The sequence below is a fragment of the Odocoileus virginianus genome, chromosome 18 (assembly GCF_023699985.2).
Source record: "Odocoileus virginianus isolate 20LAN1187 ecotype Illinois chromosome 18, Ovbor_1.2, whole genome shotgun sequence".
In the NCBI taxonomy this organism is placed as follows: domain Eukaryota; kingdom Metazoa; phylum Chordata; class Mammalia; order Artiodactyla; family Cervidae; genus Odocoileus; species Odocoileus virginianus.
In genome coordinates, this window is record NC_069691.1 from 49,746,454 (window position 1) to 49,761,737 (window position 15,284).

Genomic DNA, 15,284 nt, shown 5'->3' on the forward strand with positions numbered 1-15,284 from the left:
TTGAGTTCTGATGATATTGCAAATGTAGCAATGCTATATTTTCCTTTACTGCTGGAGTCAAATGCAATTTTCTGTTTTTCCAGTGGAAGGAATTATTGTAATTCCTTCCAGCTTTGGACCACATCTGATATCAGGAGTATTTTGCCAGAGTCAGCACGGAGTTCATGGCTATGCTCTTGGGCTATAATGAAGACACGCTCCTCTGTTCAGTGAGTGGAACCATTAGCTAGAGACTAACAATATAACTGTGAACTTGGGAATGGTGTTGGCAGATATGACTTGGGTGAAGGGGCAATTTTATGTTTCTCTATTCTCTGCAATTGAGTCAAACTGAGCATTTTCATCTGAAAGCAACACCAGGTAGTTTATTTAATCTTTAGAACTTAAAAAAGTTAATGTAAAAATCTTTAAAACTTAGTTTCTTCATCTATAAAATAGAATAATACCAACTTCTTAGAGCTGTGGTTTTAAAATATATAATGCATGTAAAGCACTTGGCCTAGCATCTGTGTATCATTGAATCATTGTATCATTGAATAAATGGTATAAATGCACCTGTACAGAAGTTTGAGGAAACAGTGCCTAAGTGTGAAATTAGATGTGTTTCAATAATGGTGAAAAGAAGCACTGATTTAGTAAATAGTGTTTCCAGGTTTATTGCCAGCAATTAGATTGAAAATTCTAGATGTCCTGAAGCCTGCAGTCATGTCTTCTGAGTTTCTCTTTGGGGATATTTATTTTATGACACTTTGGAGACAACATAACATTTCTGTTAACACACTGAATATGGTTATTACAGTTGAATAAAAACCAGTTTTATACATTTCTTTTATGCATAAATTAAAAAAGTTTAGCTAGACTATTAGGTTTGACTTTTACTGTATTCAGGATACATTTTATTTTAGCAAGAATTGGTTTGACTTTATAATAGAGGTAATTAACAGAGCTGATATATTTACTGAGATTTTGGTGTGGTAAATTTTGTGAGAGTCACTATCTTCTGTATGAATAACGACAAGGATAAAGGAAAAAAGAAAACCTTTTGCATAGTTTATTTTGCTTTGATTATCTGATCTTCATATGTTGTAGTAAATGTTGTCATTTACAAATCCTGAAATTCGATATGCTATTATATATTTATATATCATATATGTGTATATCAGAATATATGCATGCATATATATGTAATAAAGGCTTCCTGGATGGCTCAGTGGTTGAAGAATCTGCCTGCCAAAGCAGGAGAGCGGGTTCGACTGGAGAAGGGCCTGGCAATCCACACTAGTATTCTTGCCTGGATCATCCCATGAGCAGAGGAGCCTGGTGGACCACAGTCCAAGGGGTCACAGAGTCAGACCCAACTGAGCGACTGAGAATATATGTAATAAAGTATATAATTTCAGGAGCACTTATGGTCCAAGCAGGTGGAAACGAAACCTGAGTAGTTTCAGATAAAAAACTCACTTGTGAGGGGCGGGTGTTGGGGGGTCCAGGCAGCGGCAGGAGGCGGTTTACCGAGACCTCTGGGCGGAGAGTTCTCCTCTCTCCCCTGCCGCGGAAGCCGTGAGGGCGCCGGGACGCGAGCTGCGTAACATCGCGATGGCTGCCCAAGGAGAACCCCAAGTTCAGTTCAAACTTGTTTTGGTTGGTGATGGTGGTACTGGAAAAACTACATTCGTGAAGCGTCATCTGACTGGTGAATTTGAGAAGAAGTATGTAGCTACCTTGGGTGTTGAGGTCCATCCTCTTGTGTTCCATACCAACAGAGGACCTATTAAGTTCAATGTACGGGATACAGCTGGTCAGGAGAAATTTGGTGGACTGAGAGATGGCTATTATATACAAGCTCAGTGTGCCATTATAATGTTTGACGTAACATCAAGAGTTACTTACAAGAATGTGCCTAACTGGCATAGAGATCTGGTACGAGTGTGTGAGAACATCCCAATTGTGTTGTGTGGCAACAAAGTGGATATTAAGGACAGAAAGGTTAAGGCAAAGTCAATTGTCTTCCACCGAAAGAAGAATCTTCAGTACTATGACATTTCTGCCAAAAGTAACTACAACTTTGAAAAGCCCTTCCTCTGGCTTGCTAGAAAATTGACTGGAGACCCTAACTTGGAGTTTGTCGCCATGCCTGCTCTTGCCCCGCCAGAGGTGGTCATGGACCCAGCCTTGGCAGCACAGTACGAGCACGATTTAGAGGTTGCTCAGACAACTGCTCTCCCGGATGAAGATGGTGACCGGTGAGAAAGTGAAGCTGGGGCCCAGCGGCAGAAGTCTAGTTTTATAGGCAACTGTCCTGTGATGTCAGTGGTGCAGCGTGTTTGCCACTTTATTATATAGCTAAGCAGAACGTGTGCTTAATCTTTGGATGCTGAACGAGATGGATGGACTTTGGAGTGAATGTGGCAGTTAAAAAAAAAAAAAAAACCTTCATTTTTTGGACCTGCATATTTAGGTGTTTTGGAACACAGTTGTTTCCTCCTTGAGTTTCAAATATAAGACTGCTATAGTCACATGACAATATTGAGAGGTGGAATCTTGTTTGTTACTGTCATTCCCATTCCTTTTCGTTTAGAATCAGAATAAAGTTGTATTTCAAATATAAAAAAAAAAAAAAACAAAAAACAAAAAACAACTCACCTGTTTTGGAATTATATAAAGATTCAGTTATACATATGTACATCGTTTAATCATTAAATCGCTCAGTCGTGTCTGGCTCTTTGCGACCCCATGGACGGTGGCCCACCAGGCTCCTCCGTCTGTGCAATTTTTCTGGCAGGAACACTTGAGTGGGTTACCATTTCCTTCTATAACATATGTGCTTGTTCTAGAACAAGCACAAAGGGCAGAAGCTCCAGTAATTCCACTGTTGTCACCTCCTTGCCCCTGTCTCTCTGCTCTGGGGGCCTGAGAAGGAACACACTGCCGGTGGAGCCGCAGGGCGCTGGCGCATCGTGGCTCCTGCCTGCAAGTGGGATCCCGAACTCTTTCTCCTCTGCTTGACTATGATGGCATGACTGCGTCTCTCTGAAGCTTCAGGAGGAAGTAGCCTCTCTCAGCCAAAAGCTGAGGTGGGAAAATGACATGTCTGTTTTCGATGTCAATTTATAACATAGGTCACAAAACGAAATGTCGCCATTCCATTAGAATTGTCAAAAAGAGGCCGACCTAGTGTGGCAAGGGTGCTGCCGGCTTACCTTGAAAGAAATTTCATACTGCTCTCCTCCCCAGATCTCCAGACCTGGATCATAGCCACCCAACTCCCAAAACCATTTGCGATCCACGGCAAAGAGACCTCCAGCCATAACGGGAGACCTGTGAAAGGAATAAAACCATCTTTAAAGGGCTCTGAGCATCAGGGACCCTGGCATTTTGCTTGGGGGTAAAAGTAGCAAACTTTAAGTTTCCTGGTCACTGCACAGAGGTTTTCAGCACAGGTTTTCTGTGAGTGTACATGAGTTCTCACGGGGTCTCCGATCGCTCCTGGAACCCCCATGGGCTTTGAACTTCATAGTTCAGGCTCTCAAGTCACTCACGCCCGGTGGAGCCACACATAGCTCCGTGTGTTTGTCATCAGAGAGAAGTATATGATGACTAGTGACTCACATGTTGGGAAAATCAGTGGTTTTATGGATTTTCCTCAAAGTGAAAGAGATCTTATACTATCAGACACATAAAAACATAGAAAATGCAGTTGTAGACCATACCTTTAATTAATTTCTCTTATGTATTCACCATGCATCTACCATTTCCAGGTCATGTCCATTTAACAGACTATAAGATGGTCAGAACAAAATAACCAACCAGAACTAGTTATTAGCATGCCGATGCTGGAGTTTAAACTAGGTCTTTTCACTTTAATGATGTTCTTTTAAAAGTCTAACTTTCTAGGAAATATCTTTTGATCAAGTAATAATTTCAAGTTTTCTGTTCTTGCTAGGATGCATTGCAGTCACATTACTATGTAATGAGGTAATTTATAATCATTGGATCCTGCCCTAAAATGTTATTTTTTTGAAACTCAGGATCAGCTTTCCAGTTTTTCTGTTATTATTATTATTATTTGTTAATGTTTTTGCCACTGTTTTGCGGTGGGAGCATGAAGTCTTAACCACTGGACTGCCAGAGGAGTCAGCTCACATGTGTGTGTGTGTTTAATATTTATGTATTTGGCTGTGCCGAGTCTTAGTTGTGGCGCGTGGGATTTTTTAGGTGTGGCGTGTGGGGTCTTTAGTTGTGACATGCACACACTTACTGTGGCGTGTGGGGTCTAGTTCCTTGACCTGGGATCAAACTTGGACCCTTGCATTGGGAGCTTGGAGTCTTAGCCACTGGACCACCTGGGAAGTCCCTGCTCTTGTGTTTTGAATGTTCACTATGTGCTGGGCTCTTCTGTGGGATTCTTTTTTTTGTTTTTAAATTTTTTATTAGTTGGAGGCTAATTACTTCACAATATTGTAGTGGTTTTTGTCATACATTGACATGAATCAGCCATGGATATACATGTATTCCCCATCCCGATCCCCCCTCCCACCTCCCCCTCCACCCGATCCCTCTGTGTCTTCCCAGTGCACCAGGTCCGAGCACTTGTCTCATGCACCCAACCTGGACTGGTGATCTGTTTCACCCTAGATAATATACATGTTTTGATGCTGTTCTCTTGAAACATCCCACCCTCGCCTTCTCTTCTGTGGGATTCTTGTCCAGTTCCCTTGATTAATCCTCACTGCAGCCCTAGGAATACCATCCCTGTGTTCTATTGGGAGAAACAGGACGAGGGAGGGCCCAGCATCCTGTCTGGGCCAGGAAGGTGGTGGCACTGTGGCTGATTCCAAAGCCTTTTACAATGCTGTTTCTGTTTCAATGTCTAAAGAGAGTTGATATTGTTTAGTTGCTAAGCCATGTCCCAATCTTTGCGATCCCACCAGGATCCCACCATGGACTGTAGCCCACCAGGTTCCTCTGACCATGGGATTTCCCAGCTAAGAATACTGCAGTTGGTTGCCATTCCCTTCTCCAGGGCATCTTCCCGACTCAGGGACTGAACCCACATTTCTGAGTCTCCTGCACTGCGGGAGGATTCTTTACCCCAGGTAAAGAGAGACAGCAACATAAATGTGTACATAAAACAGCTAGAGAACACTTCATGCAGACCAAGCAAATCTGTAAAAACACACACAGTCAATAAAATTTTTGTGACACTTCTGAAGATTTTTTGCAAACAAAGGATATTTGTACATATACGTACAAGACACTAAATACTGAAGACATGTTTAAAGATGTCTAAGTAAATAAGACACCAATTTACAGACTCACCGAAGTTGTGCCGTTGCTAACTTTCTATGATGCTCTAGAGGGACATAAATGTGAATTTATTTAAGTGTGTTGTGTATTTCAGAGACTGTGCATGTTACGATGGTACTTGGCCTAATCACTTCAGTTTAAGGTTTTAAAAAATATGTGTATGCGCTCTGTAGATGGAAAGATTACAAGACAGGAAGAGGGATTTATTTCTCCCCTAGGAAAGTGAGCAGGATTGAAATAATAACACAAAGGATCTCATGCATTTTAAAAACTCTGTTTGAAATAGAAGGCTTGGAACCAGATGTGCCTTACTTCAGCTCTCTCTCCAGCAGTATATTCTTTTCCCATTTTCCATGCACTGAATTTCAGAGGGAGTCACAGCTGTAGCTGGGACAGACTGGCATGGTACCATGTCCTGGGGGCAGTTCCTCAGTGATTGTATTTGTGTCATCTTTGATTCCGTGGGGCTTGGGCTTAAGTGATTAGAAAGTCTCAATCCTTAATAATAAATTGTAAGACATAATTGAGAAATAACCCAGCATAATATATAGTTTGCTTCACTGTTAAAAAAAAGCTATGCATGCATGCTCAGTTGCTTCAGTCGTGTCCCACTCCTTGTGACCCTGTGGACTGCAGCCTGCCAGGCTCCTCTGTCCATGGGATTCTGCAGGAAAGAATACTGGAGTGGGTTGCATTGCCTTTCTCCAGGTTATCTCCCCCTCAGGGATCAAACATGTATCTCCTGCATCTCCTGCATTGCAGGCGGATTCTTTACTGCTGAGCCACTGGGGAAGCCCCAGAAGAGCAATAGTCATAATGGAATTGCAAGTACCTAATTTGTTAATTCTGGATCGAACGGGGCAGGGACTAGTTTAGGTGTGTGGGAAGATGGTGCGTCCGAGTGTTGGGGAAATTAGGATATTCAGAATGCAGCTGGGTATATATGTTCTTAGACCAGAGATATGGTCAAAACTGGAAGTAAACTTGGTTGACATCAGTTTAAATGCAGCAAGAAAAATCATTAGAATGTGTGAAAATATCCAGTAATATTGAGGGAACATAGCATTGAGCTGTGTCTATTTTGGCCAAAATACACCTGCATTTCAAAAAATTAAAAAAAGAAATTGTCTGTTCTATTCAGTCTGGACCACAAATGGAAAGATCTTAAGTCCTACCAATGTGTTCTCATTTGACTGTGTAAAACATGAGACCAGGGTGCAGCAGAATTTACACTGCGCAGACTAAATCTCCCAACTAGAGTTACTACTATTATAGATATGGAACTAGTATAGATATTGGGAAGAGAACATCCTAGATTAATATTTTTTATTGTAAATGATTTGTTGGAAACACAACATCTTGTTTTCTTGATGAGTTTATAAAAAACTAAACTTGGGATGTATCTTTGGTTAGTTTGAGGCATAATAAATTCAAATGGACCCTCTTACCTTCACTGATGTTGTTTCCAAGCCCTAGGTAAATTAGCATCTCCTATCTTGATTAGTGTGAATTATTGGTAAGAAACAAACCTTTTGTTTATGTATTTATTCATATTTGTCCATTACTTTTTTGAACAGTGTAACTAAGGTATAGTTGTCATGCAATGAATTGCAAATATTTTAAGTGGAAAATTTGATAGGTTTTGACTTATGGATACCCCTGGGTACCATCATTACATTCAGGAAAAAGTAACACATCTATCATGCCTCCAAAGTTTCCTCATTGTGTCCCTCCCTCCCTCCTGACCCTCTTCTCATTCCTTTCCTCTAGGACATAACTGATTTATGCCTCTGTAGATGAGTTTGATGGAGAAGGCAATGGCACCCCACTCCAGTGCTCTTGCCTGGAGAATCCCATGGAGGGAGGAGTCTGGTGGGCTGCAGTCCATGGGGTCTCTAAGAGTCGGACACGACTGAGCGACTTCACTTTTACTTTTCACTCTCATGCATTGGAGAAGGAAATGGCAACCCACTCCAGTGTTCTTGCCTGGAGAATCCCAGGGACGGGGGAGCCTGGTGGGCTGCCGTCTGTGGGGTCGCACAGAGTCAGACACGACTGAAGCGACTCAGCAGCAGCAGCAGCAGCTGATGAGTTTGAGTTGTCTAGAATCTTATATAAATGAAATCATACAGTATGTGCTCTTCTTTGGGAGTATCTGACTCCTTTCATTCATGTCATTATTCTGAGACTCACTCTTGTCGTAATGTCTTAGTAGTTTCTTCCTTTTTTATTGCTGAGTAGTATTCCATTTGCATGGATATACTATAGTTTGATTATCTATTTGCCCACTGATGAACGTTTGGTTTTATTTTTCCAGTTTGGGGTTATTACAAATAAACCTGCTATGAGTTTTGTGTGCTAATCTTTGTGTGGATATATGCTTTCATTTCTCTTGAGAAAAAGCCTGGGAGTGGAATGACTAAATCATGTGGTAGGTGTGGGTTTAACCTTTTAAGAAACTGTGTAACAGTTTAGTAAGAACTGTGTAACAGTTCTTAAAAGTTTAACCTTTAAGAAACTCTTTCCCAGAGTGCTTGTAACTTTATATTCCCACCAGCTGTATTTGAGATCCAACTGCCACATATCCTCCTATACTTGATAGGGGCAGTTTGAAGTTTAGTCACTATAACAGGGGCATGGTGGTATCTTATTATGGTTTTGTTTTGCATTTCTACAATGATTAATGAATGGTGCTGAGCAAATTATGTTGTTCCTTTATTTTGTCTAGTCAGTCTGGCTAGAAGTTTATTGATCTTCTTAAAAAATTAACTTTTGGTTTCATTGATTTTTCTCTATTGTTTTCAGTTTTATATTTCATTGATTTCTCCATGGGCTTCATTAGTTTAATTATTCTACTGACTTTGTACTTTATCTTCTCTTCTTTTTCTAGTTACTTAGGGTGGAAGCTGATATTATTGATCTGAGACTTTTTTCTAATAAAGCTATTTAGTACTATAAGTCTCCCCAAGCACTACTTTAGAAGAATTCTGCAAAAAAAAAAAAAATGATATTCACTGTTCCCATTTTCATCATGTTCAAGTACTCCATAATTTCTCTTTTGTTTTCTTTCTGTGACCTATGGGTTATATAAGTGTATGTAGTTTAGTTTCCAACTATTTGAGATTTTTTTTTGGAGATCTTTCTGTTATTGATTTACATGAAACTCCATTGTGATTAGGGAACACACTTCGAAAGACTTGAATCCTTTTAAATTTATTGGGGTTTTTTAATGGGTCAGACTGTGATCTATATGAATGTATTCTGTTGCCATTGAATGGAGTGGTTTATAAATATTTATTAGGTAAACCTGGTTGATAGTGTTGTTCAAGTCTTCCATATTCTTATTGATTTTTCTGCCTCCTTGTTGTATCAATTACTGAGAGGGATATTGAAATCTATGACTACAATTCTGGTTTTGTTTATCTCTTCCTCTGTTCTATCAAGTTTTTGCTTCATGCATTTTGTAGCTCTATTAATAAGTGCGTATATGTTTAGGAATTTCATGTGCTCTTGATGAATTGACCTCATTCTCTTTACAAAATGACTCTTATCACCTCTGGTAATATTCTTTACTCAGGCATTGATCTTGCTTGGGTATTAGTATAGCCATTTCAACTTTCTTTAGATTTATACTTTCAGAACATTAATATTTATACCTGTTAGGACTTTTTACTTTACTTTTTAAACTATTTGTGTCTATATTTAAAGTGGTTTTCTTGTTGGCAGCTTATAGTTGCATCTTGCTGTTAAAAATCCCTGCTTTTTCATTGGTATGTTGAGATCACTTATTTTTAATATGGTTACTCATGTGATTAGGCTTAAAACTATTGTCTTCTTTGCTTTCTGTATGTCCCATCTGTTGTTTCCTTTTCCTCCTTTCCTTATCTTTATGGTTAATTGAATATTTTTCATGATTGCATTTGGTGCTTCTCTGCCTGCGTAATAAATTTTTCTTGGAGATACAGAACTTTTTGGGTGCTGGATATCTGGAACATTTTTGAGCTTTGTTCCAGGATGCAATTGGAGGTAGTTTGACCCTTTGGAAGCCTTGAGCAAGGCATAATCTACAAATTATTCACACCCTTAAGGCAAGACCCTGTGTGCGCTTCCGTCAATGTCCTGCGATCATCAGGTTGTTCAGTCTGATGGGAACAGACTCTCTTCTCAGCCTTGGGTGCCTTCTGGCCACTGTTGCTTCTGATTCTTTCTAGTGGTTCTTTTGCATTTGTGGGCAGTTTGTTCTCATGCGCAGGCTCTTGTCCGTCCTCTGCTGAGGACTCAGGGGGTACCCTCTGGAGGTCTCTGAGCCCCCTCCCATGTGACTGTCTTCTGCCCTTGAAATTCCAGCTGCCCTGTTCTCCCCGGACTCTTGGCTCCAAGTTAGGCTGGCCTCACCGGGCTCCCCTCCTTACACTACAGCCTGGAGGCTCTCTCAAGTAAGTAAGCTGGGGATGATTCCAGGTCTCACCTAATTTCTTCCCATCTCTCAGGATCGGTGTCCTTCAGTCCCAGATGTCTGGTATCTTGAAAAACCACTGTTTCCTGTGTATTTGTTTCTTGTTTTTTCAGATGACAGGGTAAATCTGGGCCATATTACTCCAACTTGTTCAGAAATGGAAGTCCAAAAGTCTACCCACTAGTCTTTGTTTTAGAATATTTAAAAATGTATATTTTTAGTAGATGATATGTTTGCGTGTTTACAAAGAATCTTGCTCCTACATCTGTCCCCACCACTCTAATTGTATCATCACAAATAACCATGATTTTTCCTTATGTATCTTTTCAGAGATATTTCATAGTCATAGAAGCAAATATAAATCTATCTTATTTTTCTTCCTACTCTATGAAAATGGTTGTATGCTACATCCAGTGGCCTTTACCTAATTCTTTTTAAAACTCTCTAACAGATTTTTTTATATCTATTTTTATTTATTTGGCTGTTCTCTTAGTTGTGGCATGCAAGACTTTTAGTTGTGTCATGCAAACTCTTAGTTGTGGCATGTTGGATCTAGTTCCTTGACCAGGGATTGAACCCAGGTCCCCTGCATTGACAGCTTGGAGTCTTAGCCACTGGACCTCCAGGGAAGTCCCTCCATAACATATTTTAATGGTCATGTCATATTGAAAAGAGCTTTCTTGTTCTATTTTCCTAATATTTGCTCATTATTCCATTATGCACAAAATTGTGTATCTATCTATATATATGGTGAACATTTAGATTATTTTCACTATTTTCCTATTTCAGAACTTCCACAATAAATAATGTACATATATCATTTCCACATGTGTAAGTAAATCTTTAGGAGAAATTCCTAGAATTTTGTATTCTGGTTTGTTATAAAAAGTAAAACTGTAGAAACTGATTTACTTTTCCACTTCTGGAAGCTAAAGTTTCATTGTAAATTGTGTCCTAACCTGACACGTTAGTTCAACTTTCACACGAGTCCAAATGCAATGATTTAGGGTCTGATAAAATAAGAGGAGAGTCAGATAAAAGTGGCAATTCTACCGAGAAATTACAGATCTATCATAAAATATTAATATCTGTCAGTCTACTGGTCGATTTCGCCAAGGAAACGTCATTATTGTGATAATACTTGGAGAGGAACTGTTGAAAAGTTTCCCAGGGTAATTCATTTTTCAAAAAGGAAAGAAAGAGGAATAAAGGATGGATTTGAGGCTAAGGATGGGAAAAGGCCCCGTGCTGGGAAGGAGAATAGTAATAAGAGGAGGAGGGAGGCCAGGGCTGCTGGGGCCAGAGCATCCCGGGGGGGGAGGTGATGCTTGAGAGGCGACCCGTGTAGCGCCATGTAGGGTGGGCGCTCAGAACCCCTGCTGGTCCACGAAATGGGCAATGCCAGTGCAGCTCAGATAGTCCCTACATTAGTCTACATTTGTTCTTTCCCCTGATGGCTGCCACCCTCTCCCTCCAAGCACAGAGTGAGCCAGGGCATTGGCCCCGGTGTTTCTGGGGGCTTGGCAGGAAGAATCTGCTTAAAGGCTCATAGAAGCTTGTCCTTCCAATTCTTGCCCTTCCCAGCTCGAGATCGCAGATGATGCGCAGAGAGGGAAGAGAGAGGGGAGAAGGTAGATCCCCGCAGAGCTGTCATCCTGGGGTGATGGAGCCCCCACCCTGTGCTGTGAAAGTGCCACTGGGACACACAGGGAGGATACCTCCTCCCCTTCCCCCCAAAAAAAACACAGCTCTAGGCTTTAACAAACTATCCTGTGTGGAATTTCCAGAACTGCTGGATCCAAAACCAGGTGGCTTGCCAGCAAGGTTCTGGTGGCCACCCCAGTGAACTGGTAGCCATGGTCACAAGGATAAGTCTGTTGGTTTGGCCTCATTGGATTCTGGAATGTTTGTCTTCCTGGAGAAGGAGGGACTGCCATTGTAAGGGAGACTGAACTTCCTGCTGCTTTTGTGCAGAGGCCTCAGAGCTGGATTTGAGTAGCTCTGGAGAAAACGGCTCAGCAGATAAAGAATCCACCTGCAATGCAGGAAACATAAGAGACTCAGGTTCGACCCCTGATTAGGGAAGATTCCCCGGGAGGAGGAAATGGCAACCACTGCAGTACTCTTGCTGGGAGAATCCCACGGACAGAGGAGCCTGGCGGCTGCAGTCCATGGGGACGCAGAGTCAGACACGTCTGAGCACGTGGCATCTTGGGCTGTGTCATGCACAGGTGGGTGTGCGGACTGAAATCCACACCTCATCACGCAGTGTGGGTTAAGTCTTGTGCAGTGTTTTTCAGCGACATCAAGAGAAGGATACCTTTGTTCCCTGTGGATTAAAAAAGATTTCATTGTTGCACTGTTTTCTCACCAGAGGAAATGGAGAAGGGCTGTTGATTATTTTTAACTTATTCTTCTACTTTCTTGGTGCCTCAGACTTCCCTGCAGCGTCTGCCTGCAATGCAGGACACCCAGGTTTGGTCCCTGGGTTGGGAAGATCCACTGGAGAAGGAAATGGCAACCCACTCCAGTACTCTTGCCTGGAAAATCCCATGGACAGAGGAGCCTGGTAGGCTACAGTTCATTGAGTGGCAAAGAGTCAGACACAACTGAGTGACTTCACTTTCTTCTACTTTCTATTTTCCATTTTAAATATATACTAATTGCCCAAAACCCTTCCCACTGGCCCCATGTCCTACAATTTCTAATTTATTTATCTTCATACTCCTTGATTTCTTCCAAAATACTGTTACTGATTTTGTTTCCCTGGGAATATTAACACACTGTAGACATGTTTTACTGGGACTGTGTGTCCGTGTAACTTTCAGCATATTAATGTACTTTATAAGCATTGCTCAGGTAATGTCACAAAGCAGGTTTTGGGTTTTGCTATTAGGAAGCAACTGTTATCCTTGGGTTGACTTTTAAAATGGGTATAACCATGAAGCAACTTATTCCTAGAGAAGATTCTTTATTCTTCAGGCCATAGAAATGTGACTTTGGTGAATACCTAATGGAAATCAATTTTCCATTTTATATGGTGGCTATTGAACCAGGTAACGAATATTCTTTCCTTTTTAACTCACAGTAGACTAGTTTACTTTTCCATATCAGTTTTTATATTCCAAATTTTACTGACTTTAAGTTCATGGGGCAATTATGTAACGTCCTAGAAACATTCTTATTTGGTGCCAGTGAAAAATTCCTCATGTTCTCATTTGCAAATGCATTTTTCAAAGTGTGTTCTTGGTTGTTTTTGCTAAACTATAAGGTGTATCCTTTTTTTTGGGGGGGGGTTTACCCTGCTTCACGTGGACTCATTGTTCCTGGGCCAAGGATGAAATATCCTCTGCAGTGGAAACAGGGAGTGTTAACCATTGGACCCATTTAACCCATTGAAGCCCTGGGATGTGGTTCCTAATTCCAGCAGCCTAACCCCACAATTCCCACAGAATTGTAATAGGTTGCTAGTCTTCCTAACATTCTCTATTTCACACATGGACTCTTTCCTCACATGTGAACAAAAATGGCATTTTAATAAAAAAAAAAACCTCTAGAATATTTTTGTCTACTTTCTCTCACTTTTAGAAAGGTGTTATTTCACATTTTAATACATCTTGTTTATTCTTTAGGAGTCAGAAGACTAAAAAAAAAAATCCTACTGAAAGATAAATACACATAAAAATTTATTTTTAAAATGGGCAATTAAAACCTAGGTCCAAAACCCAAAGGAAACCTTCAATTTGGTCTCTTAGAGATCTGGTTCTCAATTTCCTTTCACTTTAGTGGTGTCAATGAGAATTCTGAATGTGTGGGTTGGAATGTGAATTTGATCAGAAATGAATGGAGTGATTTCCCTCAGGACTCCATCAAGCCAAGTCAATCAACATCGAGACAAACCACATAATTTTCAATTATGTAATGAGAAATTTTTAGTTGGTCCAAGCCTCAGAACAGTTACAGCTAAAATATAATTATTATTTTCAACTAGGATTCAAATTGTTAAGTAAAATGATACTGCAGATTCAAACATAGAATCTTTTCTAACAGGTTTTTTCTTTTAAGTATTAGATCATTGGTTACATTAGAATTTTGGAAGGAGTGGCTAAAAAGCTCCTGATATATTGAATTGTATCATTTATCTCTTTTTTGCCATTTTATTTTAAATTTTCATTTTATTGGAATATAATTGCTTTGCAGTGTTGTTAGTTTCTGCTGTACAATGAAGTGAATCAGCCATGTGCATACATACAGCCCCTCCCTCTTGAGTCTCCCTTCCAGCCACCCCCGCCACCCCTCTAGGTAATCACAGAGCACCCCATGAACTGACTCAGTATCTCCCGTGAATTGGACACAATAGAGAGTATGTTTTCTTACTGCAGCCTTCGTATAACAATCCAACTCTATCTATCGCACGGGGGCGATAGACCACAATTCAACGAGTCAGCAGGAGATTTCAGTACCTCACTTTACAGATTAGGAGACTGAGACCCAGAGTTATTAAGTGATATATCTAAGGTCAAACAGGTCATGGGGAAAAAATAACCTGCGTGTGTGTGATAAGGTGCAAGTAATTTTACTTTTCAGTGTTATTATAAATTCCCTAGATCATTCTTTGATTTTTCCAACCTTTCAACAATTAGAATAAGTGCTAGTGGTAAAGAACCCATCTGCTAATACAGGAGATGCAGGTTCTATCCCTGAGTGGGGAAGATCCCCCGGAGAAGGAAATGGCAACCCACTCCAGTGTTCTTCACTTGGAGAATTTCATGGACAGAGGAGCCTGATGCGCTACAGTCCATTGGGTTGCACAGAGGCGACATGACTGAGGTGACTTAGCATGCATGCAGGTTTCAATGCTACTTTCTCTATTTGGCCCACCCTCTCCTCCCCTCCCTGTGTTCACACATCTGTTCTCTATGTCTAGGTCTCCATTGCTGCTCTGCAAATAGGTTCATCAGTACCGGTTTTCTAGATTCCATATATAGGTATCAGTATGTGATGTTTGTCTTTCTCTTTTGAGTATTCTTGCCTGGAGAACCCCTTGAACAGAGGATCCTGGTGGGCTACAGTCCATGGGGTCACAAAGAGTCAGGCATGACTGAGTGATTAACACTTTCACACTTTCTGACTTACTTCACTCTGTTATAATAGACTCTAGGTTCATCCACCTCACTAAAACTGAGTCAAATATGTTCCTTTTTTATGTCTGAGTAATATTCCACTGTGTCAATGTACCACAACTTCTTTATCCATTCATCTGTTGATGCACATCTAGGTTGCTTCCATGTCCTAGGTATTGTAAACAGTGCTACTAGGAACATTGGGGCACATGTGTACCTGAGGAATATGGAAAGGGTATATGTCCAGTAGTGGGATTTTTGGGTCATGTGGTAGTTTAATTCCTAGTTTTGTTTTGACACGAATTCCCCACAGACCCCTGACAGTGTTGCTGCGGGCGCCTCACTTCAGCTCCTGGTCCCCCATTTTCGGTCTGTCAGGCTCCGTTCCCCTGTGCCTG

At 40.8% G+C, this 15,284-nt stretch overlaps 2 protein-coding genes across 3 annotated transcripts in view; one reads left to right on the forward strand and one right to left on the reverse strand.

The window, feature by feature from the left end:
* Positions 1–15,284, reverse strand: part of GALNTL6 (polypeptide N-acetylgalactosaminyltransferase like 6) — a 1,391,757-nt gene that overhangs the window by 133,738 nt on the left and 1,242,735 nt on the right. For both annotated transcript variants that reach the window (XM_070480689.1, XM_070480690.1), the window contains one exon: positions 3,201–3,318. In XM_070480689.1, coding sequence (XP_070336790.1) covers positions 3,201–3,318 — 118 coding nt within the window. The remainder of the gene's footprint in view (positions 1–3,200; positions 3,319–15,284) is intronic.
* LOC110137618 (GTP-binding nuclear protein Ran-like) lies at positions 1,505–2,638 on the forward strand. The gene has a single exon (XM_070480691.1). It carries the CDS (start codon positions 1,597–1,599, stop codon positions 2,245–2,247), a length of 651 nt encoding a protein of 216 aa, XP_070336792.1. The 5' UTR covers positions 1,505–1,596; the 3' UTR covers positions 2,248–2,638.

Excerpts from the sequence above, each read along its gene's own strand:
- LOC110137618 (XM_070480691.1), top strand. The coding sequence starts at position 1,597 with ATGGCTGCCCAAGGAGAACCCCAAGTTCAGTTCAAACTTGTTTTGGTT.